This window comes from Ambystoma mexicanum, chromosome 3p (genome assembly GCF_040938575.1).
Source record: "Ambystoma mexicanum isolate Mex_15411 chromosome 3p, UKY_AmexF1_1, whole genome shotgun sequence".
Lineage (NCBI taxonomy): Eukaryota > Metazoa > Chordata > Amphibia > Caudata > Ambystomatidae > Ambystoma > Ambystoma mexicanum.
In genome coordinates, this window is record NC_090925.1 from 615,014,567 (window position 1) to 615,040,531 (window position 25,965).

A 25,965-nucleotide genomic window follows, 5' to 3' on the forward strand; every position below is an offset into this window, starting at 1 on the left:
AATTTCTAGGGCCTGGAGAATCTGTGAGAGTGTTAACATTGCCAACTTGTCTTTCCTGAGGAACTTGTTCAAGAGTCTGAGGTCCAAGATGGGATGCAGGCCTCTGTCCTTTTTTGGGACCAGGAAATAAAGGGAGTACCATCCACTGGTTCCATTCCTGTACTTGTACCGGCTTTATGGTACACTTCACCAGAAAACAGAGGTACAATGTCCTTTCATCGTGGGATGTTTTTTTTTGCGGGGGTTAGAAAATTATATATATGGGATGTGGGTGTTTGGGAATAGATCAAACTGAAAGGGAATGGGGATTTGGGTGGGGAACCCCCCCAGAAATAATGTAAACACATTTTTTATGGTTTTTTTCCCTTAAACAATCTGTAGTAAAAAACCCACGAAAAAACATCCCACGAGGAAATGACATGGAACCAAAAGAGACAACCTCTTTTCAGAGCAGTGGGTCTGAAACAGAAGGGGACCTCAAAGGAGGGGGCAGTCTGGTTGAGTATTTTGAAAAGCAAGGCACTATCCCTGAGAGACTACTTGCCATACACATGCGTCTGTGGTGATAGTGCACCATTCTGTAAAATGGTGTAACAAACGCCCCTCCATTGCCCTACCAGAGTGGAATGGCAGAAGGACTCAGAGGTTTTTCTGCTGGAGCCATACTGGAAGGCACGGAGGTGGGAGCAGCTTGGGTTGATTCCCCCCTCTACCTTTTTAGGGTCTGGAAAATCTTCTTTGACCCTGGCGGTTAGTAGCGCTTTGCTCTTTCGCCCGTATCTATAATACTTAAAAGCACCTGCCTTTCCACTATGAGGAAGCCTGAGCGAGTGTCTTACTGCTGCTCCTAAAGATTTTGTTGCGGCCTTGGAGGCCTGTAATTTCTCCAATCTATCATCTGCTTTTGGCCAAATAATTGAGACCAATTAAAGGGAATATCAAGGGGTTTTGACTGCACATCTTGCACAAAACCAGATTTCTTTAACCAAGCAAATATTGTGACCGAACTCGCCACCATTGCCCTTCTGATACAATCGGCTGGGCCAAGAGCCATTTAAAGGGTTTGACATATTGCCTCTTTTCCATATTCAGGAAGCCTTTCCTCATTTCCCCTACAGGGATATGCTTTGTTATCTCAGAGATGACAGACCGCAAAGTAGGAGTGTACTTGGCAAGTGCGCAAGAGGAATTAATCGCCTTCAAGGCCATAATGCCACAGGCAAAGACTTTTGGCCAGAGCGTCATACCTTTTGTCATTCCTGTCTGGGGATGAAGAAGGGTAATAACTTGCCTTAGTGATGACAGTCTCTGCCTGAACCACAAGGTTATCATGTGTGGGATTTCACAAGGCTATCATGTGTGGAACAACTAGGAGTCGGAGCATGCTGGCTTGTACTTTTTTTGCAAAATCCTTATCGACTGCTTGTTCCATAGCTCCAGTAATGGATTTCTTATTGCATTATGGTAAGGGAGGACGGGTTCCATGTCAGTCAAGTCGCATTTGTTTTTCTCCTTTGCAGGAGAGGACCCTAACCAAAGGTTTCAGCCACCTGGGCCATCATTTCCCTGTATGCCACACTGGGGTAAGCATGAGGATCAGCCTGGGGAAAGTCAACCTCTGGGATCCTTTAAAATGGATGCTAAATCAGCCAGTCTATTCCCCTCATTTTAGAATTCTTCAGGGAGTTGTGAATGACCGAAGGGCTCGGACGTGAAAGGAATCGGGTCATCATCTGTGTCAAAGATGTCCTGTAAAGAGTTCATGTATTCCTTTCTGGACTTGGGAGCAAATTTCACAGTCGAGGGATCACAGACTGTTGATGCCAATTGGCCGCTCGGAGCGACACGGCAGCCAACGAGGATGTTGGTGGCATTGAGCACTCTCAAATTCTTGTCAAAGATTTTACTGTTCCTGGGCTTCATTAACAAGGAGGAAACTGGCGACCTGCTTTCTCAAAGACCTGTGGCATTTTTAAGCGGAGCTCTTTAAGATTTTCCACTCAAGTTGTTTTCAAAGGAAAGTGCACCTGTCTGTTAGGTGATGAATCCGTGGATGAGTGTCTTATTCTTTTCTTCAAGGATGAAGAAGATGATGAGGATTAATGCTGGGGAGTCGCTCCCAGAGTCTGATCTTTTACAATGCTTTTTGGACCATTTCTTCTAACTCTGGTGATCTTTCCAGTGCGGAGCCTCGTTGGATTTGAGCTTCAACTGTGTCATAAAGCCGACTTTGAAGTTGGGCACCCGAGTGCCAATTTGGATGCTCTCCCTTTTAGGACTTTAGGCATTATGTACTTGCATGAGCCTCAATTAGTCACTACATGATCAGCACCGAGGCATCAGACAGATTCTGTGAGAGCTGGTCAGGGACATTTTGGTGTCGCAATCGCTGCATTTTTTAAAACTGTTTTGGAGTCTACATCGTCATTGATTTTCAAGAATTTCTAAGGATTGCAAAAGTGTGTCCGAGAAAAATGATTTGCGGATGCATCGAAGGGTGTTCCTGAGAAGCGCACTGGGCAAGCAGAAAAAAAGGAACTGAGGTCACATGGTTCTGTGCGTGCTATTTATATTGATGCCACGTCCTTACCAGAGGCTACTACAATTCTAATCTTTGGCCTAAAACTACTGGGCCCAAAACTGGATGCAGAAATGTCCTGGGGTAGGTTAGTGCCCCGAAATTGACACTAGCAGTTTCAGGTAAGGAGAATGTACCAATAGAAGTAAACCCGACAAACTCAGAAGCAGTTCACATTTATACGAAAAAGGCAGGTAAATGCCAGTTGTACCCCACTGGTGTGGATTTGGTGGAAATCGCCCCATGGTGGTTCAGAGGGGAGACCCTGACGAAGGGATCCATACTTCAACTCAAGAGCCAGACGCTCCAGAAGATGTTGCAGCACACAGAAAACACCTAGTGTTAACCAATGGGAAAATGCAGCCGAGACTCGCTTCTGAAACGTCTCGACCGCAGACTTGAGGGAACCACAAAGGTGAGTTTATTGAATAACCTGCAACTCAAGGTCCCAGAGGTAAGTACACATGATGTTTGCTTCCAGCAAGACAGTTTCTACAAGGTGAAATAATCTGGTAAGTACAATGCTTTTTCCTAGATGTGGTTTACAGGATGGAACTCCCTAGGACCTGGAACCCTTGCGCAGCGACAGCCCCTACAACAGAAAAGAAAAATAAGCAGCATTCCCCATTTCTCGTGCTGGAAATAGAATTTGCAGGTGGGATTGAACCCAGGACTTTCTAGAATCAGACTATACAGTGGGTGAATCGAAATCTTATAAAGGCCCGGATTTGAAAAAGGCGAAGTATAGACGCCAAAACACGTGTCCTCCACAAAGGGCTAAACCTATAACAAAATAAAAACAAATTAACCAGAGACTTGTTTTGGAATCATCCTTTCATGTATTTTGGCGCAAAGAAGTGCAGGTACAGGTGTGTGTTTTTTTTTCCTAGATTAATATCAAAATGCATATATACATTTGCTAATGGGGGAGGTGGTGCTTGAGCGGAACCCCCTGTGAGAAACCTAGTGGTATTCTCCCATGTAGACCCCCGAGAATCCTCTATTCAGGTGGCCAGGGGAAGGTCATCGCTCTTGGATCCCCTACCTGTGTTGTGGAGTCTGGGGGTTGTGCCCATGGGAGTAGCCCAGGTGAGATGCAGTAATCCCAACTGGGCGCTAGGCGAGGAACAAGAGGTCCCTGAAGCCTTCATGGCGTATGCAGGTCCCATAGTCCCTGTTCCAAGAGGGAGGCGAACATTTCATACCAGAATTAAAACTTTCAATGAGAAGGGTCAAAGGAGACGAAAACATAACTCTAACACCTATTTTTCTTCCCCTGGGTCCGGCCATAGGGAGTACTGTAAAGACCCGTACTTTCATGGCAGGATGTCCTAACACAAGGGAAATCAACCCTGGCATATAAAAACAGGACCAGGGGATTCCTCTCTCTCCTCGGTCAGTCACTTTATAATAATCCAACATGTAAATGTCAGTTTCCCTCTTGTCCTGTCTCCCCCTTCCCATTTCTAACAAGTACTGGGATGAGGAAGAGGTGATGGAGAGCAGTGAAGATTACCCATAGACATAATATTGTGAAGCATAGAGAGGCCTACCACATTACACCACTAGGCTGTCTCACTAGTAGTCAGGCATATCAGGCACTTTACTTTGATAGTTTACACCTGACGCCACTTGACTCCACTTGACTCTCAGGGTATAAAAGGTGTGGTTCTGCCCAAGAGGTGGAGTGAGCTGGACTTGCTGGTTGAAACGGGGAAGGCAGCAGCAGGAGAAGCCTGTAAGGCCCGGAGGAGAGCGGGGCGTGGAGTTGCTGACCCTGCATGGCGAGGGAGCCGTGTCTCCATGGAGCCGGAGTGAGGCGAGTTGCTAATCTTTGGAAGTGTGCAAGGCCAGTGCTCATTCCCCGGGGACGTGTGCCGGTTCCTGAGGGGCAGGTGGTGAGACCCTGACCTTGGCCTACAGATCCCAGTAAGTTGCTCACCAGCGCCGTGCTATCTGGGTGAGTCTCGTAGCAGGAGAGAGGGAGAAACCCTTTGGCGTGCTTGTGGCTGGAATAGGAGAGAGCAGAGATTTAAAACTGGAAAGCGGAACGGACAAAGGAAAGCAAGGAAAACAAGGTGCGCGAGCATCGCAAAGATAGAGAAAGACCGAAGAGAGGGTGCGAGTGACCCGAAAGTAAGAAAAGAAGATGCAACGCAAAGCATGAGGAGTGTTTAAGAGGCACAGCAAAGAGAAAGAAGGTGCCGGAGTGCACTGCAAAGTGGAAAGAAAGGAGAAAGTGAAATAAGACAGAAGAAAAGATACAAAGCGTGAGTAGAGGGGTCAAACGTCTGAGTGGTCGCACAGGGGTGGAGCAAAAGCCAGGTGTTTTCGAAAGTCTCTGACAATGCCCCATGGAAGGAACTGTGTGAAATTTAGTTTGAGACCAGAGGGGCCTTAGCTAGAGGATGGGAACCCCGAGAGGCTTGCAAAGAAATGTTTTAAGCTATGCAGGAGAGGACTAGACTTGGGGAAGGGAAACCTAAGAGGCCTGACAAGAACAGTGTCTTTGTTTAGAGTAAAGCTTGGGGAAGGGACCCTCTCTCCCCCAGGTGACCCAGAGACATTGTGAACTTCATTTGATATGATATGATATGATATGGTATTTGTAACGCGCCTATACACAAGTGTTTCAAGGCTGCAAGAGCCCTACATGGAAGGTTCCATGGGCAACCCTCTTTGTGTTGAGCTATCCATTTGAAACTGGCAGAACTACACAAGGGTAAGGCCACTTGAAACCAGTCATGGTTTACTTTTCTTTTTGAGCCACCATTTGTCTTTTAAGAAGACCCCAGAACACATTTTGTCTAAGAGTGAGGGCAAGCACACGCTTTGACAGAGACAGACTTTGGTTTTGGACTTACGGACATTGATGGTCCTTGAAAAGATTAGTTGAGGGAACAACCCCATTGGAGTTAGGGCCAGTTAGGCATTAAACAAACCCAAGAAAAAGTAACAATAGAGGTTTTCAAACTGTTACCCTTGAGTCTGTGTCTCTCTCGATACCATGCCTGTCTCTCACCCCACACTTTACTTTTTAGACAGCTAATCAAAAGTTAGCATAATCGTTGGCAATAACTGTGAGTGGCAAAGCAAGTGAAGAATTACAGATACAGTATCTTCAAAACAAACCAGTAAACACAGGTAAGTAATCAAGTAGACAAATACAGTAAAACACTCAAAAGCAACCCTAGAATTAAATCCCTAGGCTTAGTAAGTCAAGCCCTGAAATGGGGCCTCGTGCCCAAAAGTCATCAGTTCCACAAGTTATACTGCTCAGGTAGATTAACCTTTGGATTGCCAGTGCTTGCAGTTAAGAGTAGCAGAAATCTGGTAAACGTTCAGATAAATGTCTCTTGCAGTCCCACCATGCTCGGGAATTCCCGGGGGTCCGATATCCTTGACCAGACCACCACCGATCTTAGGTCAGGTAAGGGAGAGATGGGGACAGGACATTATGCCCCTGTAAGGGGGTAGGAATAGGTAGTATAACTTACCGCCCTTACTCCGATTCTTCCAAGTATGACTACAGGGGTTCATAGAATCGCTGGGCACACTTCTTCGATGGCGGAAGTCACCACGATCAGGCGGTGACAGGCAATCTTCTTTTGGTGAAAAAAGGAGCAGGCCCTGCATGCCTTCTTTTGAGGCTCGAAGGCTTAAATGCAGGAGCGGGTGTCTTGCACAACTAAAAGATCCTCTGAGTTCTAAGGATGCACTTAGAATGGCGATTGTTGCAATGAGGTAGCCCAGGAGAGAGCTGGTCACACTCCACTAGGTGGACGAGGGACTGGCACGGGTGCTTGAAGGATCGTGACCGGTTGTTCGGACCAGGAGTCCAGGCGTTGAAGCACTGAGGAGAGCCTTCTTGAGATCAGGACATACGAGCAGAACTTCACCGTAACTGCACTGGAATTGATGATGGTCCGCTGCAACGCTCATCCACAGGTTCTCTGCGGACTGCAGTTCGTTGGAGCCTAGACCCCTACACAGAACTGTCGAATGCTGGCAGGAGCCCTCTTTTTTTTTAATCTAAGATTTGGACTGGAGTCGTCACCAGGTCCACCAGTGGTAATCATTTACACCACTCAGACTGGTAGTGTCTATCTAACCATAGATAGCTACTGGCCAAACATTTTGCCAAGCAACAGAAACACTATGAAAAGGATGTAGACTGGGACCAGACAGTTACAGCCCCCACATCCAACCACACACAGAGACTGCCAATGTGCCTGGGAAAGGGCTTTCCATATATGGCATTTCTGTACCCGAGAGGGCAGAAAGAAGGCCCAAGGACAAGCGAAAAGCTTGTGGCGCAGCCATTTTAGAATATATGTTACTTTCTAGGGCATTATGAAGTAAAATGCGAAAGTACAAGAGTAAAAAGTAAAAAAAAAAAAAGGGTAGAACAATATGGCAGCCCATCCTGGACATATTATTGCTTTTGTAACCACAGTTACAAAAGAAAGTTATAAGGTTACAAAGTTTCCTAGATGCACTTCACTTTAAGCGGATGTGTGCAGCTTTAAAGGTACAAGAAATGCACTAAGAGAGACAGTCTCCCAGTACTGATTGTCTTATGGACTGATCAGTTTCCTTATAGGAATGAGCAAAAAGAGGGCTTTACTTGACTCCAAAAAGTCAGAGAAGGGGTTCTACGTTGTTTTGCTGAAGCAAATAAGCTTGTTGTAATTAACTTCCACAACATTACATTATTTCTTTATTTTATTTCTTTATTTTGTAAAGGTGGGAGGGGTCCCCCATAAATCCCCTGACCGTGAAAAATAAAATGACTGCCCTGCGTAGTAATGTTGTTACAACAAAGTCATTTACTTTGGCAAAACAACGGTATACGAAAGAAAAGGTGGCCTAAAATGTGGCAGTGGGATTTGTGAGAAACCTAAAGGTGTCTCCCTGACTAGTCCCTGGGGGGTCTGTCATCCAGGTGGCCGGGACCCGGCCATCGCTGTTGGATCCAGTTTCTGGGGATGGACCAGTGAGGGAGGATCACCTGGATGGGGGGGGTCGTCGGGGAGTGGACGTGGGACACCAACGGGTGAGACGCGGGTGAGACGCAGTATCCCCCTTCTGACAGCTTTTCCCCCGACTTATCACGTAGGATACACCAGCAATTTCGCCCCCCCTTTCCGACACTAACACTCGTGCTATTTACCTGACATGTCCCAACACAAGGGTCAGGCAAGGCCAGGCAATTGACCTAAACCACACACACATGACGGCCCTTTCCCTTACCCACAAGGATAAAAGGTGAAGCACAAAAGCACAATACGAGCAAGGCAGACCGCACGTCCAGGGAGATAACTCAGCACGGCAGTTCAAGAGGAGGAGAAAGACTGTGCATACCGAGAGGGTGACAAGGAAAGAAGCAACCTTGCCCTTTCCGACCAAGCCCTGCGAGAACTCAGCAGAAAGAATCATAAAACCGTGAACAATAGCCAGCGTGTGTTGCAGCAGATGTCAACGGTACACGAGACCCTCATCCGCTGATAACGAAGCCAGGGAGAGACACTTGTCTCCCCTGTACCAACCTGGACTCTGAGGAGAAAGAAAGCCAAGCAGTTCATCACAGCTGGTGAGTCGAGGGGAGAGTCGATAAGAAACCAAACTGTGTTGAATGAAAAGTAGCAATGTGAAAGGGGGAAAACCAGGAACCGAGGAGTCTGACACCACATGGGTGCTCACTCAGGAAACTCTGGGCGATTACCCAAGTATTGAAACTACCGTAACTAGAAGGCCTTGGGAAAGGCAAGAAGAGGGATCAAAGTGGTCATACAGGAGTCTTGTAAAATCCTCTGTACAGTTGAAATTCTGTGATTGCAACTGATTATTGTGAAGCCAAATCCCGTATCGTAAGACTTGAATGGAAAATACAAAATTGGCAAGAATGAACCCGAACGAGGGATGCCGATAAAAAGGGGGCGAAGTCTAAAGTCCCGAAAGTGTGAACCTGGCCAGGGGATGTCCGCAGGGAACTGTTTAAAAAGACATTAAGATTTGTGAAAGTCACAAAGAAGATTGTGTTGAACGCCATAGTGAACCCGGCGGAGGGAGGCTAACAATTGAGAAGGGTCCAAGCCTGGAGGAGGGCGACTCGGGTGTGGAAGAGACCTCATTGAAGGTTTATGTGAAAAGGAACTCTTTGTTTATTTGAATACATCATGCCCATGGCGGTAAGAGACTTTTTTTTTATAGAAAAGTGACTTAACCACTGAATGCCCTGATTGCTGAAAACGGAACTGTTAGCTCGTGCTGGGAAAGCTTGAGTGTGTGCTGTGCTCCAAAGTCAACCCTTGTCCCGTGCTGAAAATGCGGGGAAGGGAGAGCTCAAGTACCGCATCCTGACTCATCCTTTGTGAACACTTCTTTCTTTCTTAAGAACGTTATACCACACTTCTTTTTGTATTTAGCATAAGGATTGGCAATAGGTTTTTCTCAGTATAGGCCCTTTCAATCTACACAACGCCACTAGGAATGCCTTATTATTATTTGATGCTCGAAGCTTGCTCTCAGCTTAGATTTAGATTAGGCGTTTTTCCAGTTTCCTACTTTTACAGTTTAATAAACACCTTTCAACTGTGATCACTTGTGTCTGTCTTCTCTGTTGCCACCATAGTTCCTCACAATTTCCAAAATAGAAATTCTATCTAAACAGCCATTGTATTGGCTATTGTATTTGCACCATTAATTCCTATGGGAGAAATGTATTCCCGTCAGAATAAACATTGGGTTTTGGACACACTGACGCCTTGGTGCCCGGAAACCCCTGAACTCTCATGGTTACCCTAACTTGGCAGGACATTGAATTATACCCCTTTTAGAAAGTTACTTGAAATTCTGAATTGTATTTCATTTTTTGCTGCACAGCAGAGATAAAGATCTATTTTTGATTACTAGAGTGCATGGAAATTCCTTTATTGCATGTCTTAAAAAGTTTCCTTAACTTTAACCACACTGAGATTGCTGCCTTGGCTCCTCTGCTCCATTTACCAATAGGAAAGTGCGGTAGACTTGTGGGTAACCCTGTTTCCTAATTGTCCATATTCCCCTCTCACTATGAGCACAGGGGCAGAATCTTAACCAGAAGCAACAAAAGAATGTATGGAAAGTCGCAGGTCTTTGCTGGAAAGTATTAAAAAGACATATAGTGGGTTTCTGGGTGTGGAATGCCCAGTTGGGGAGCGGCATAGGGGAGTGATGGAGTCATGGAAAGAATAATCAAGGGGTTGGAAGGTGCGATTGGATAGGGAGTTCATTAGTTCAGAGAGGTGAGAGGATGTGATACTAGTTAACTCCAAAAAGGGGCGGGTGAGTGATGAGGGGGGTTAATAGTGAAGAAATTAAACCAATGTTGGGGAAATGGTGAATTAAATATAGTGCAAGTATTTTTCATTGATCTCCCAAGTTTACTATCTGTCTCATTACTTTTTCAGGTATTACTACAAGTCCAGCAAGCCACTTCTTCGACCATTCCTCTGCCGAATATGTGGTTCTCGTTTCTTGACACATGAAGATTTTAACTTTCACGTTGGCTCACATGAGGGTACTGATCCACAACTCTTCAAGTGCCTTCAGTGCAACTACCATTGCCGACGGTGGTCATCTCTGAAGGTGATTGACAGATATGCTCTTCTCTTCAGAGTTCATTAGATAGAAGAAGCACATTCTAGTTTGGGAAAGGCAAGAGTATCTACTGCCAGCATGACTTCTAAATGAGTGATACATTGGGAGACTTCCAAGTCAGAAAGGTGTGTGCTATCACATTGGCCTCATACGTTCAACATCCAACTACCAGTCACAAGATAGTGCACCTGTGACTGTATAGCAGAATTCTCTCTTTCTGTAAATATGCCACAGAGAGACTTTTACATAGGTTGCTCCGACAGCTGCAATGCATTGTTGCTTTGTTGCCCTTATGAGTACTTGTGCCCATGTGCACCTACAGCTACTATTTTATGTCTAGATGCATTTGCTCACCCAAAAAGTATGTTGGGAATTAGGGTGGCATCAGCTCTGATGTTCACGTTTAGCTACACTAATCAGTAGCCTTTATAGTGCATTTGTAACCATGTGATCCCTGAACAGGAGCAAAGTGACTACTGTTAGGAAGATTTTTCCAAAGCCCTGTGGTGAGGGATGTGAAACCATCTAACCTAATGGCTAAACCGGGTTCCAACCAAAAGGTAAGGAGTATCTCTGTAGAACAGCAGCTGTGGCAGACCAGTCTGGTTTAATTCATTAATTATTTAGTAATACGCTTTATACCAGAGACCAGTCTCTAAGAGCAGGACCGGGATTTGAACCTGTGTTTCTCAGCGTTGTTTTGCTTCCAAGTCAAACGCATTGCCCCTGAGCTATCGTCCCGGGTTTAGCTCAAGGGTGGGAGGAAGGCTTGTTGTGAAGTACAGTTATTCCCCACAGTTAGAGTTTTTCAAAGTCACGACTTGGAGTGGGATTTGGAAAAGTCATCCTAGAATTATCAAGGTTATTCACAACCCCAGTTGACCAAGTTAACCAGTATTTACCAATCAGCAAGGTTAAACTATGGAGGAAGGGGCACTGTTGTGTAGTACAGTTAACAAAGGCTTGGTAAGTAAAGACCCACACAGATAAGTTATAAAAATAACTCATTTATTATATTCATTACAAAGGTACACTAAACACTTCAATGTAAGTAAAAATACTTTAATGCATAAATGCAACTCACAGTTACAGGCTATCCAGCAGGGGACCCACTATGGTCCTAAACATGTATCCATACAATAAATGCAATCTTTAAAGCAGGGAGAATAGATGTTAAGCACACATTATAAATAGGCCATGCAATTATAAGGCAAGAAAAACTATAATTTAAGGGGTCCAGCACTAGCATATGCCAAGTCTCTGGTAATCTTTTAGGAGTCCCAACAGGTTCCTGAGGGAAGGAGTAAGTAGCTAGGACAGCCCACTCAACTAGTGCAGCTAAAGTACTGAAGTTCAGTTAGTGCAGGGCACATGCAGGCAATGCAAAGTGTGGGCTAAAAGCTCTTAAATCTAGTTCCAGTGACAGTAGGAGCAACTACCACCTCTGGGGTTCTTAAGGAGGACCCACATAAATACTGACCCAGACACCACCTCCCTGGGTCAACCCTGGCTAGTGCTACAGTAAGTTGAACTTTATGCCCAAATCAAACCGAATGGGGAGGGGGGCGGTTCAAGAGCTCTAAAGGATCTCAGGCCTCTGAACCCCATGCAAGTTAGAAACGGCCCCATGCGATAGTACATTGCTAGGGAAAACAAACCTCACTAATTTAGTAAAGAATTACCATGGGCTACACGCCACCAAACTTAATAAAGAGGAGAATACCACTTTTTAGCCTTGATAAAGACCTTGTAATGGTCGAAACACGGGTCAGCACTCACAGTGATAATAAAAATCTAATGGTATTAAGCTACAACAAGTGGACTATATCTTTCATTGCTATAAGAATCCTATAAACATAGGAATCTGCCAAGAAGTATAACAAATGTGTAAAGCGCCAATTGTGTAGAAATCCAACACAAACGGACTTAATCCTCATTTGGGGCACAAGAGCACAGCCCTAAGGATTTCTGCAGCCGGCTGCCTTTATGAACACAGACATCTAAGGATGGGCTCGGTGAAGTAACCAAATGTTCCTGGGTCTCTCACCACTGTCAAATTCACTATTACATATAGGCATAGAGATGGGAAGAAAATGAAGCGCTAGACAATAAAAACATACATGAACACAGTTACATCATTACACAAAATACTACACAGAAAACAAACAGTCATAATAATTCCTATACCTCTAGCACAGAATACCATAAATGTTACAAATGCACACCATAGATTAAATACAGCACCTATAGGGTGACAAAGAAGTTAAGCTTTTTACAGAGGAGGCCATCTCGGAGAGCGCCTGTTCAAGTTTTGAGACCCCAGGATGAAGAAAAGCAAAGCAGAATTCGGCCCAATATAAGATTATGGCAAAACGCTGTAGAAGGGTGGGGACTTGCAGAAAATCGCAACCACCCTGAGGGTCGAATTTTAAGACTAACCCACCAGCTCAGAGCTAAGTAGTCATGGTGGCAGTTCCAAAAAAATGGCAGCTCAGGAATGGTAATATAAATGATGAGCATAAATCTTCTCTTGCAAGTCGAGTTGCAGGATCCATTCAACCAAGGACTTGACCCCGGGACTAACGATGACTGAGACGATCCAAAAGAACATTTTGTGACCTACCAGACAGGAGGGAAAACAATGCAAGGAAGTCCCCATGATGACTGAGAAACCTGACCAAGTTGATCTGGATGACCAGCAGCAAACAGGCTCTTAAATGAAACCGCTTTGCGACCCAGGACAGCACAGACTAACAGAGGCAGGGTAGTGATGCCCTACCATGCTGCAGCTTCCTATCGTAAGCTGCATGGTGAAAAGGGTAGCTTGGCAATACTGTGTTAAAACTGCCCAGGAATGGTCCCAGCTCGGGACATCCATACCATCCAGTGAGGAGTACCAGCGGAAGACGTAGATGGGGTGCTGCCAGCAGGGCCTCAGCTGGTCCTAAAATTGTAGCAGCATAGCTTTTTTACCAAAATCCTCCAGCATACAGGTAAGCAAACTAAACAATCCCAGCAGATTTGAGGAAAGATCAGCGTCACTCCTGGATATACCCATTTACTTATAGGCTGGATTAAGCCAGCCTTCTAATCACACGCAATGACACCCAAACAAAGGGTTTGGTGGCCAGCTAATCAGGGTAGCACTCAAAACCTCAAAAAAAACAATGTCAACCCGCACGGTATGTGTATTGGTTTATCTAGGGCCTGCAACTAGTCCAAACCACACGCAATACCGAGTGCAGGGTTTGTCTCAGAATGAGCCCATGTTTACACAATGGCTATTTTAAGCCTGTCTTGAGGTTTTCCCAAACAAATGAAAGGCCCAAAAACAAAATGGCTTAGAGACTTAAAACATACCCCTATGGCTACCATAAAAAGTACATTGGCCTACAAATGTTATAAAATAGACTGCACCTCCTGCTGAATCCTACTCACCAAAACCAATTTTGGTCGATAGTCACTGGAGGGCCACAAATGGGGTGCTAATAAAGTAACCCAGTCCTAGGAGACACATGGGCAACCATAGGATCATTACCACAAAGGTTTTGCAGTGGCAGGGAGGCTTCAATAGATGTTCCTCTGACCGTACAAAAAAGCTAGAGACCCTGGAAACAAAAAGGGAAATGGCAAAATGTTTAGGGGCCCATAAAATGGGACCACAGACCACCTTAAAATGGAATTCTAATCTACCACATGCAAGAGAATTTTAAATGTCCTACACCTGATCTTTTTGTTTGTGATCTTGCTTTGTGTTTGAGCCACAAGGAACATCCACAATCATGCTTTACGTGGGCTCCTCCCATAGCTCACATAGGCATCCTTGTATGAATATAATTGAGCAAAAAGCCCCAAGCTGCGGGGGCCATTACTGAGTCAGGTAGTGCCGCAGGCCCATAGTTATAGGCCTGAGTGAAGCAAGGGCCTTAACGTAGGCCCCAGTTGAGGGGCTTATTGCTATTAGTAACCCGGCCCGCTAGACCGGGGTGCTAATAGCATTTTTTCTGTTCCAAAATGCTGTTGTTTTTTTTTTTTTAAATGGCCACCATGGAAGGGAAAATTGAGTCTGTTTTCCCTTTCCATGGCGGCCATCGGGAGCAGACGCACTGGGGACAGAAGTGTTCCCAGTGCACTCGCTCCTGAAAAAGGAGAAATAAGAAGCTAAGTGGGGTTGGGAGGGCAGGAAGGGGATTGTTTGCAGGGGAGGAAGAAGGTAAAAACGTACCTGAATCCCCGGCAGGGGAGGATTGCAGCCTCCAGCCGTGTGAAAGCTCGGAGCGGGGATTGCCCTGTTTCGAGCCTCCTCATTGGCTGGGGGGCTGCCACGCACCCCGCCGGGAACAAGGGAAAGGAATCCCAGCCAAGGGATTCCAGGTCGGGTAAAGCCCCGGCAAGGGCCAATCAAAATGTTTGTTTCATTCTGATTGACCCTCGCCGGGTACTAATGTAGTTTAGACTGGATGAGGATGTCTCGGCCACCACAATCCATATCTGAGTATGTGCCTGCAAAACATGAATGACTATGAACACTTTGAAATGTGCACGGCTATGGATTGCTGGGCAGCACAAGCTCCCTCCTGCCTTTGTTTGCTTGTCTGTGTCTTGAGTGCGAACAGTAGCAGGATTTACCACAGATCTTCGGCTTCTTCGAGGTTCAAAGAGATAGGGCCTGTCTCTGGATGAAGCTAGACTATCACCCCAATTGGTAGAGAGAGACCAGGTGGCCTCCCCAGTTCCAGATCTTAGGTAGGGGGTGTTAGGACAGTTTTTCTGAAGTCCAACTAAGGGCTTAGAACTGAGACAGTACAAAACTCCACTCTTAGTATAAGGCAGTACCACCTGAGTATATGATGGCGTAGACAGAGCAGCCAGGCATACCTTAGGAGCAAGAGATGTCTGTAACTTGGTACAAAGAAATTGTAGCAACATATAGTCAAAAGAAACACTAACACTATGTAATGTAAAAATAAATGGTTTATTTAAATATAAGTAGGCCAATAGGAATCTTGGGTAAATAAGTACTATCACAGTATATATAAACACAATTATAAAGCCACAACACAATGCTTTAAAGTACACAGACCAAAGCATAGACCCTGTTCAGAAAACTAACAGTATTTCTAGCGAAGTCCGACCTTATCAAACACATTTAGTATAGGACACACCTAGTCATGGGGAGTAAAACCGTCAGTTACTTTTAGATTACTTTACAGTAAGTCAAGAGTAGTAGACCCCGTCAGACATGCAGTGACATTTAGTTAAGGATTCACTTAGTAAACTAACCCTGTTACCAGGATAGTGGAACACAAATATTCATGGAACAGTATAAACCTGTAACTACATTCAGAATAACACACAGTTATAGCAGGTGAATAAGACCTTATGGTGTAATATACAATTACAGTTGCTTTTCAGATCAGTGGTACACAGACTAAGGTAAGCAAATCACTTTATACACTAATTTAGGATTGCACCATGCAGACCAAGGTCAGCTACACCTACAGGACACTTTATAAGAACGTCGCACAGATATTCTAGGCAGGTAAAACCGAAGTATGTAATGTACTATTACAGTTGCTTTTCAGTTCAGTAGAACACATACTAAGGTAATCAATAACACTTCGTTTAGGATGGCACAAGGCAGACCACTGTAAGTAAAATCTACAATGCACTTATTAAGAATTGCGCACAGCTATTCAAGGTAAGTAAAACCCAAGGCAGACTTTTTCTAGACAGGGTATACAGCAGGTCAAGGGAGCAAGAACCAGTTGGTAAATGTATACACTAATATTCTGAAAGAAATAGTTAAGTGAAGTCAACAGCATTACTTTTGGGGAAGAGGCATGACCGATTCACAAGTGAGAATGATAACCTTGCATATACTTTTCAGAATGGTAGAACACATTCAAGGTAAGTAAGAACTTTTGTAACTGCTCACTCGCAGAGGGGCAGTAACCAACCAACTCTTTCACAAGTAACTTACTTTTAAACACTTTTTATACTGTTCTAGACAGAACCTTTTCCTTATCCAGTCCTTCCCTAGTATATTGCATGTGTTTTCTCGGGGGCGGAAGAGGGACCTGAGTGGTCTAGGGGCTAGCTGTAGGCAGGGTGAGATAGGGTTCAGTTGCAGGTAAAGTCAGAGTTCCTATTGAAGTCTCTTCAAACAAGTAAGTATTTCACTTTAAAGTTATGGTCCAGGGACTTCAGAGAAGGCACCCTAGAAGGATTCCAGCAGTGGGCCTGGGTGAACTGGATGAGAAGCCTCCCAATCACAAGAAACACCCCAAAGCTACACAGGAATCACAAATGGCTAAGGTAAGTAAATACCCCAGCCAACACAGTACCTCAGCACAGTTTGCAGCAGGACGCCTTCAGGATCTGCAGCCAAAAATCTGGTTGATGAATTCCTTGTCATGAAGACTGAAGACAGGACACTGGAAGGGATTTTGCAGCAGGGATCAACAGAGAAGGCTCCAGGCAAGACCAGCTTCAAGGCTTGATGCGGCTATGTGGTTTTGGTGCCCTTTTCAGGAGCCAGGAGAATACTGAATATCGCTGGTCAGATTCTGGTCACTAATCTGGTCCAGCACTTTTCTGAGGGGACTTCAAGGACTTAAATCGTATCTGGAGAGCCAGGAGGAGGCCACCAAAGTTTCAACTAGATTCAGAATTCAGAAGGCCATGCACCACACAATGGCTCGAGGTCCCAATGTATTGGGGTATTGCAGCCCTCCAAAGTAGCAGCACGATGTGGGATGGCTCAAAATGCAGGTCGTTTTGTGTCTAGTGGATCTCACCAGGCTATGGGCAAGGGTCGTCCTTTTCAGGATCCCCAGATCGGTTCGGAAGGAAGCGCTAAAGCAGGCTCCGGTTACATAGGAGAGAGGCTCTCCAGTCGCTGGAAATCGCTACGGCCGTTGTTTCTTCATCTTTCTCTTCGATTTCAGCTCCATTGGTCGCCTTGTCAGCAGATTCCAGGTTCAGAGTATTTTACAGGAACTACAGCACAACCTCTGCAATCTCTTCCTGCATTTTACAGAAAGGGGCGTTCTGGTTGTCCAATCGGGACAGCCAGCCGCTCATTGAGACTGAGCTCCTTTTAGGCAAGGTGAAAGACAAAGGGCTGTTGAGTTTTGGACTCATCCCTTGCTTCCTGCCTTCTTAGACACTCTGGAGCCTTGGTAGGGAATACAAAAGATTTCCGCCGTAGACAAAACTCCTACTGAGGTCGTTCCCACCTAGAATGGAAGGTAAAGACCTCAAACTACAAGCAAGCAAGAAATGGCAAAAAAGAAAGGATCCCACTATTTTAATGGTGGCCCTCCTGTGCATTACCGAGGCTGAATTAACAGCCTGCGAGTAAAAATTACTAAATGTCATAGTGGTAAAACCACTGCCACCAGCCATTCAAGCAAACTTGCAATTGTAACAAAAATGTTACAGGTAAGTAAGAAGGGGGATACATTGTATCCCCTCAGCACCCCACATAAGGTGGGGGGCGCTGGCTCACTATATAAAATGTAAAGGGGGATGTAAATCCCTCTTTACTACTTGGGAACTGTAGTTCACCCAAGTTCATTAAAGAGAAATTAATAGGGAAGCCCAAAGGAACAACCCAGCCTAAGTCCAAACGTTATAGGATACTATAACTTAAACCATATACTACAGAGAGACATAAAAAGGTCACCCATAAAAGAGTAAAAGACTAGGTGGGGGGGGGGGGGTGGAGATTCCCATTCAACGAGGGACAAGGTAAAATAGTTTCTAGTCAAAGCAAAAGGTTCTGGGGTTGACACAGGCCAGGAACATTTATCAGAGATATGACAATCTTGGGGGTAAAACCATTTTGGGGAAGAAAACCCCCACAGAGGCATAAGGAGTGATGTAGAAGAGGCAGAGTCCTCTGAGATTCCAGGAGCAGTTTGATAAGAGGAGCTTGATCTGCAATACCAAGGAAAGCGAGAGAACTCCAAATGAAATCCAGAAGGGGCAGGGAGTCCAAGGAATGGAGCTCATGAAGACTGAAGAAAGGAATAAACAGGGTACAAGGCAGAAAGAATGGAACAAGAAACATGTGTTGGGCTCCAGTAAGTAACGTAAAGCAAAGGAAATCAGCTCCCGGCAGTGATATGGGGTGGCACCCGTCATCTTGAATGATGTCATGCCGCTGTGATGTTCAGAAGAACATCTAGATCGCTAATGTCACCTTCCTGAAATGGTGTAGCGGTTCCAAAGAAAGTAATGGTTTCGTGATCAGACAGTCTGCCTGCCTGCCTGCCTGCCTGCCTGCTTGGGGGGAGACTCCTGGTCATTATACAGATCTGTATTTTCATGCTTTGAACCTTAACTTGAAGCTGCAGGAGGGGTGCCCGCAGATCCTTTTGGCTGGTTAGTTTACTGTATTTACGATACTCCTTACAGTGAAACCCTACCTCTCTGTGCCCTGGAGTCATGCTTCAAGCTCTTTTAGGCTTCCATTTAGCAGGAATTCTGCAACATCCTTGCCTGTAGCTTTTTGCTTCTCCTTTAAATCTTACTGGATGTTTGACTGACCTAAAGTGGGACTTGATGAAGCTGCTTGGCTGACACCCGAGTGGTGTGTTGCTGCTCCTAACAGGGACATCTTGGCTTGGACTTTTGCAGATGCTCCGTCTTACAGGGCGTTCCTGCTCATTGCCTTGAAGCCCTTTGGCTGCTCTGCAACCGTCTGTGTTTCCTTGTGGCTGCACCCTCCACTTTGTAGGTTACCTGAAGAGGTCCTCCACGTTGCTGACTGCTTTCGTCACCCAAGCCACCTCACAGTGTTCTGATTGCAGGCCCTGCACATCAGATTGGCCCCAACTGTCTGTTAGTGCTTCTTCAGTGGCTTTTGCTTTGCCTGGTCATCTAACCTGGTAACCTGATCTCTTTTGGTTGGCTCACCAAGCCTCTCCAGACAAAATGTTACTGCCTCTGCAGCTCCTGTGATCCACAGCTAATACGTGCCTACTTTTTCACATTAACTGCCAGCTAAACTACACACTTTGCACCGTGGACTCAATGGACTAACTTTACAAACTATCTCCAGCCAGCTAATTATAAGTATTTTAAAACTTTACCCACCTGGTAAAATTTACTGAATATATGTTGCAGTTTGGGTTTTCAGTATGTAGGCACACACTGCCTGTGTTTCTATCATCAACGGCATATTTCCTCAATAACTTGCGTTACTTCCTGTGGCCATTTTGGGTCTGTGACATCACTTCCTGTGGCCATCTTGGATCTGTGACATTGTTGGGAGACTTGTCAAAAATGTGCTAATTCCTCCTACCTTCGAGCCCTCCAGCTCTTTTGCTGAACTTTGGGACTTTGTACTTTTAAATCAATGTGTTTTCTGTTTTTCTTTTTGAAGTATGGAGTTTAACCAACTCCATAGACAACATCTTTTCATTTATGTCACACAGCACCCTCAGTGCAGTGGCACAGGGAAGCCTTTCAGGCTTTCCCAAGGGTTAAATACCTTCTCTGGGATAAACTACTGTTTCCCAGAGTAAGTAAAGTGAAATTGACTTTACTAGTCTTTTAAATACCTAGACCCAGCATACCCTATCTTACAATAGAGCGCTGGAGGGGTGACTTAGTATCCCCTGTGTCTAGATACTCATGTAGCAGTGAAATGCTACCCTTTCCTCCCAGAATGGCTGGTGGCAGTGGTTTTGCAACAAACTACCCTGGTTCTTTCCCGACAGCGAGCCCCTGTAGCGTCAAATCACGGGAGCCATGTTTTTCAAGATGGTGTCTGAGCCCCCTCTGTAAAAACAGGCCCCGGGTCGTCTTTTTTCGCCATTCTTTGTGGAAAGGTCCTTCTAGAGTTTTGCTCTGCGTGCCAAACCAGGTTTGGTCTCGTTGTTCATTCGCCTTTGGCAGGCTTCAGGAGTGAAGACCGCCTCTGGCGCCCGAGTGTCTGGGGTGGGCAGGAAGTGAGGTAGGTGCCTGAAACTCTGTGTGCTTAGTCTCCTAGGAGACCCAAATGCACTCTGTGGTGATTGGCTGGCTGGCTGGCTGGCTGGCTGACTGTCCGGCAAGGACAGCCACCCTGCTGGGTGAGTGACAGCTAGGCTGAATTGAATGGGAGAGAACTGAATAAAAGGTGAGTCTCTTGGCTTGGAAGGCAGAGTCGACAACTGGAACGAAAGAACCAAAAACGAGCTTGAAGAGGACGACTGCTGCAACTCCTGGACCGTTATCTTGCCCCCCTGCTGCAGGTCCGAATCGCCAAGTTCACCTAGACAGAGAAGCCCTGCAAGGTTGACTTCTCCCTTTGAGTTGGTGGGACCAATTAACTCAACAGTAAGCCACCTGGATACCTATCTTGGAGCTGATTGCACATTCCTCAGAGTGCTGCAGGAAACCGTATAACCAGGTGGAGGCACACCAGTTTGTGTGCGTTAATTACAGCCACCAGAATTGAAGTTTGCCATTGCCAGCTTTTTGACCAGTCCCAGTGCAGTGCAGGAGTCCCCCGACATCCTACCTCTTGTCCCCACGACTGAGGCACAGGAACAGCGAGCTCTGCAGGAACTGCTAGGAACAGAAGTCATCAGCTGCATCTTTTTCTTCATTGAAAGGTACTGTGAAACGAGACTGAGAGTACTTGCCTCTCGCGTAAAGTGCTTGAAACTTTTGCAACTCGCAGGCCTAATCAGCTTGTGACCAAACATATGATTCTTCTTTTTACAAACTACTTCTGAGAACTTGTGCAGAGACTTTACCGTTTACTTACCAGAACCGCTTTATCCTATCCAAGACTTTAGCCCATTGACTTTGGCCTAGCCTATTGAATTGAATTGACTCTTCTGGTGAACACCAAGTATTTGAACTGTCTAAGAATAATTGTAACCTTTCATTTTCTAATAATCTTTGCCTTTTACTCCTCTTGAAAAGTATTCTGAAATAGTATTGAAGTATATTTGTGTGTGATTATATTGCCTCCTTCTTATGAATGTTTTATAACTGACAGATAAATAAATGAATAAGTATTTATAAAAGAAACCTTGAGTGTAAGAGTTTACTTGAACACTTGTGATTGTAGACCTCTGTGTAACATCATTACTGCTCACATTCCCCTCTTGAGATCAGCCTGGCTGCTCAGCTCTGCTACCAAAACTGTGTAGTAGACTTATACCAAAGGTTGGTTTGCTTACACCTGTAGTCCTAGTTGGGTGTAGTGGTCCCAAAGGGTACTGCATACAAACTTTGCCTAACAGACCTCACTTCCTGTGGCCATCTTGGATTGGTGCCATCACTTCCTGCTGCCATCTTGGATCAGTCCTATCCACAAAAGACACCTCTGGGAACATCAACGAGGGGGAAATATCCTCCTCCCAGCAACACCACAGACAATCGCAGAGAGACCAACCACTAATGGACTAGGCCACCCAGCCAGGTGCCCCCCAGTGAAGGGCAGAACTGTGAAAGTTGAAGGCCACCTGTTGAACAGCTGCTTCACCTATGAGCCTTTTTTATTTATTGGATATTTCTAATGTGCCTATACACGAGTGTTGCTTCTGCCTTCCTCCCTGTTGCACATGTGTGAACCCCAAGCCTCCAAATTACTGTGCTGTTTCTCCAAACTGCGCTTCTCGCCTATAATGCATTTCCTCCTGCTACTCCCCTCTCCCTCTGCTTTCTGCAATAACACTACAACTTCCTCCTTTCCTATCCCCATTATAAAACTCACAACTCATAACTACTATATCCCTCTTCCACCTCCCAACAAACAAGGACGACAAGCTAACCATACCTCCTCTAACAGTTATCCACCTGGTCTCTCTTCTTCTGAGACTCAACTTCTCTACTCTTCCTTACTGCATCAACTGAACATCAACCAGCTCTCCTCCCCTAGGCCTTGTTGCTACGCCTGGCCCGTCTGAGGTGGTCTTGCCTCCTCCTTTCACCTGTTCAACCCTAACAATGTTTCTAGTCGAGTCGGATCTATGAAAGTCTTGTCAAAGCAGGTTCTCCCCTGCTTATCCAGAACCATCAAGGACCACATCGACACCCTTGTTCCAGCATTGGCCGATTTCTACAATCACTCCTTTGCCACTGGAACTTTCCCCTACCCCCTTAAGCACTCTCTTGTGCACCCCCTTCTAAAGAATCCTTCGGCCGATCCTTCCTCTCCGGCTAACTATCGCCGATCTCCATCACTCCTTTCCTGGGAAAACTCTTGGAAAAGCTGGCCATCTCCCAGCTTAATCTACATACTGAATCAGTTGGTTGCCTCCATGACCACCAGCCTGGCTTCAGAGCTGCCAGAAGCACAGAAACTGCTCTCCTGAACAACTGTGAAGACTTGCTCTCCAATCTTGACTCTAATCTCCCTTCTGTCCTCATTCTCCTCGATCTATCCCCTGCTTTTGACACGGTCAACCATGCCATCCTGCTCAATTGCCTCTGCGACAACCTTGGTATTACTGATAAAGCCCTGGCCTGGTTTACCTCCTTTCTCACCGACCCTCTCAGGTCCATCTGGGGTCTTCCCTCTCCTCCCCTCCCCCTCTCTCCCTCTCTCACCCCCCCCTCTCTCCCCCCACTCCCCCACTCCCCCTCTCTCCCTCTCCCCTTCCCCTCTTGTGGTGTTCCCCAAGGGTCTAACCTCTCTCCCCACTACCTGGCACCTCTTAACCACGGCATTGCTACTTTCTGCTCCAATTTTCACTGTTATGCAGATGTCACTCCGCTCTCAGGCTCCCCTCAGCCACCTCTGCTTCTTCTCTCATACCAGAATGTCTGGCCGCAGTTCTGGAATGGTGTGCCGCCAATGATCTCTGCCGTAATGCCAGTAAGACTGAGATCCTCCTCATTGGGACACATTCTCCCTCCTTTCTTCTCTTTCTGTGGCCGCCCACTCTGGGCCCTCTTCTGGCTAAGAACCTTGGTGTCACATTCGACTCCACCCTCTCCTTCTCTCCTCACATTTCTGATGTCTCTTAGAAGTCAAACTATCAGCTGCACCTCCTCAGAGGTATTCTTCCTTTTCTCACTTCCCCCAGAAGCTCACTGTCTCCAGAGCTCTGGTCCTCTCTAGGCTGGGCTATTGCAACATCCTTTCTTAATCTTCCTGCCTCTACTCTTCGACCTTGGCCTCAAGCCCAGGGATCGTATCTCTCCAGCTCTGAAATCTCTTCACTGGTTCCCTGTGGCTGCAAAGATCAAGTTCAAGACTCTCTGCATCGTCTACAAGGCTTTCTGGGGCCTGGAACCGCTCTACCTCCAATCTTCTCTTCCAAGATATCTTCTGTCTCGAGCGCTCTGCTCATCCACCTCCAACTCTCTTAGGTTCATACGCTTCTCCAAGCAGAGAGTTTCGGCCAGATCTGTCTTCTCTGCTGGGGCCTCCCTCTGGAACAGCCTCCCTGCCTCTCAAACTTGAGCAGAACCACCTCAGTTTCCGGAAGCAACTCAAAACCTTGTTTTTCGCTTCCGCTTTCTCTCTTCCTCTCCCCTGCTGATGCACCTAACTGCTCCACGCACTGGTCCCCTGGTCACCCTCCTGCTCCTACATGTCCAGTTGCCCTCGCACTGCCTCTGGGCTCCTCAGCAGTTAAGGGTCTGTGTCTGCAACCCTACAGTCCCTTCTCTCTGCACTTATGAGGCACCCGCTGGCTGCACTTGTGAGTTAACTGCACTGCCCCCTTTCACTCCCCCCTGGCACTTCTCCCCTTCCCTCTTCCCCGCACTTGGGCGATCTGAATGACACAAGGCCTGGTAAGATCGTTATTTTGTCCTCCCTTTGTTTCCCCCTCCTTGTCTTGCCTAGAAACATTTGTGTACAGGCGCGTTATAAAGACCACATCATATCATATCATATATATCACTGAAACCTGGATTTCTCCATCTGACACTGCCGCTCTGGCGGCCCTCCATGACTCTCCTCGACTGACTGGTAGAGCTGAAGGCGTCGGACACCTCCTCTCTTGCCGCCTCAATGCCTCAAAAATCTCCAATGCCACGTCCTCTCCTACCTCTTTGGAATTCAACATCTCTACTATTGCTCAGCCTCCCTCAGTTCATATCATCTCCACCTCCTGGGCCCACTAGACCATTACTTGATCTTGGATAACTCCTTGAGTCTCTTTCCACTAAACATCTCCTCATTTTCTTAGGTGACTTTAACCTTCCCTCTCCAACCACTTCTCATAATCTGCCAACCCACACAGGGGGTAAATCTTTGGATCTCTCATTCATCTTGACCTATCTCTCAGCCATAAATACTACTATTACACCATCCATTTCCGATCACTCACTTGGCTCTACCACCATCTCCTTTCCACCCTCTGACCTCTCCTCACCACTTGTCTCACCTATTACTAAATTGAAATGGATTTAACCAAATGCAATTTTACCTAAGGAGAAGTGACCGAATTTATTTGACCGAAAATGGTAGCTAATGTGGTAAATGTGTAGTGAATAATCGGTGGGCTATGGGGCAAGCGTAAAAGTTAGGGTAGGGAGTGGTACGGGGGGCGCTGCAGGGGTCTCCCCCGAATAAAAAAAAAAAAGGTAGATTTCGATTTTCATTAAAATAGATTCGGTCACTTCTCCATTAGGTAAAATATTTCGATTACATCTACCCCATCCCTTACTTTCACCCCTAAGTCTCGCCATCCTAAACCATAGGTCACCCATTCATACGCTCACTCTGCACAGACATGCGTAATCTGCTTCACAAATGGAGGCGTACCCACCCGCATGAGGACCTGCAACTTTCAAGTGCTCTCTCGATAGAGCGAAAAGGGAATTCTACCTAAACCTCATTTACTGACTCTGACTCTAACTCCAACCATCCTCGCTGGCTACAGGGCACCCTAAAATCACTCTTCCTAAGTCTATGACAATCGACTCCACTCTCGCAGCTAATGACCCAGCTGACTACTTCGCTGCAAATATTTCCAGCGTTCGAGACTCTTTCCTGACTTTCTCACACTCCCTCCTCTTCCAATTTACACTCTGCCTACTCTACCATCATCCTCTGCCTCTATTGCCCACTTTAGTCACACTAATACTGAAGAATTCCTATCTCTACTGATGAAGGCTAACCTCTTGCGCCCCATTAGACCCTCTTCCTCCTCAGATAGTCAAGCCTATTGCTCTTTTATTGACCTCTGATTTTCGTGAACTCTTCAACCTTTCCTTAGACTCTGCTTGCTTTCCCTCTATTTTCAAAACAGCCACGGTCACCCCCTTTCTAAAAAAGCAAGGAGCAGACCTGTTCCTACCGGATAACTTTTACCCAGTTTCTCTCCTTCCGCACTACTCTAACTTGTTCAAAAAGGGGTTGTATTCAACCAGCTTGCCAATTTCTTAGACATCCACAACCTGCGAGACACCCTACAAGCAGGTTTCCGCTCCTTCACTCAATGGAAACTGCTCTCATTAATGTGTCCAACTTTATTGCCTCTGCAAAGCACTCCAACCTATCCTTTATCCTAATTCTCCTTGAGCGGTCTGCTGCCTTTTACATGTCGATCACTCTGATCACCTTAATACTCTTTCTTCCTTCTTGGGATTTGCGATTGAGCCCTTGCCTAGATTGACACCTACCTGGCACCTTGCCAATTCTGTCTCCTGGAGCAACAATACCTCTCAACTCTCTCCTCAAACAGTTGGTGTTCCACAAGTTTCTGTCTTAGGTTTGCTCCTCTTTACACGCTACACCTCTGCTCTTGGGGTACTAATCTCCTCTTTTGTGTTCTCGTACC

At 46.0% G+C, this 25,965-nt stretch overlaps 1 protein-coding gene across 3 annotated transcripts in view; it reads left to right on the forward strand.

Annotated features, from left to right (window-relative positions):
• ZNF335 (zinc finger protein 335) overlaps positions 1-25,965 on the forward strand; it is a 1,126,934-nt gene that overhangs the window by 195,411 nt on the left and 905,558 nt on the right. For all 3 annotated transcript variants that reach the window (XM_069651371.1, XM_069651372.1, XM_069651373.1), the window contains one exon: positions 10,030-10,207. In XM_069651371.1, coding sequence (XP_069507472.1) covers positions 10,030-10,207 — 178 coding nt within the window. The remainder of the gene's footprint in view (positions 1-10,029; positions 10,208-25,965) is intronic.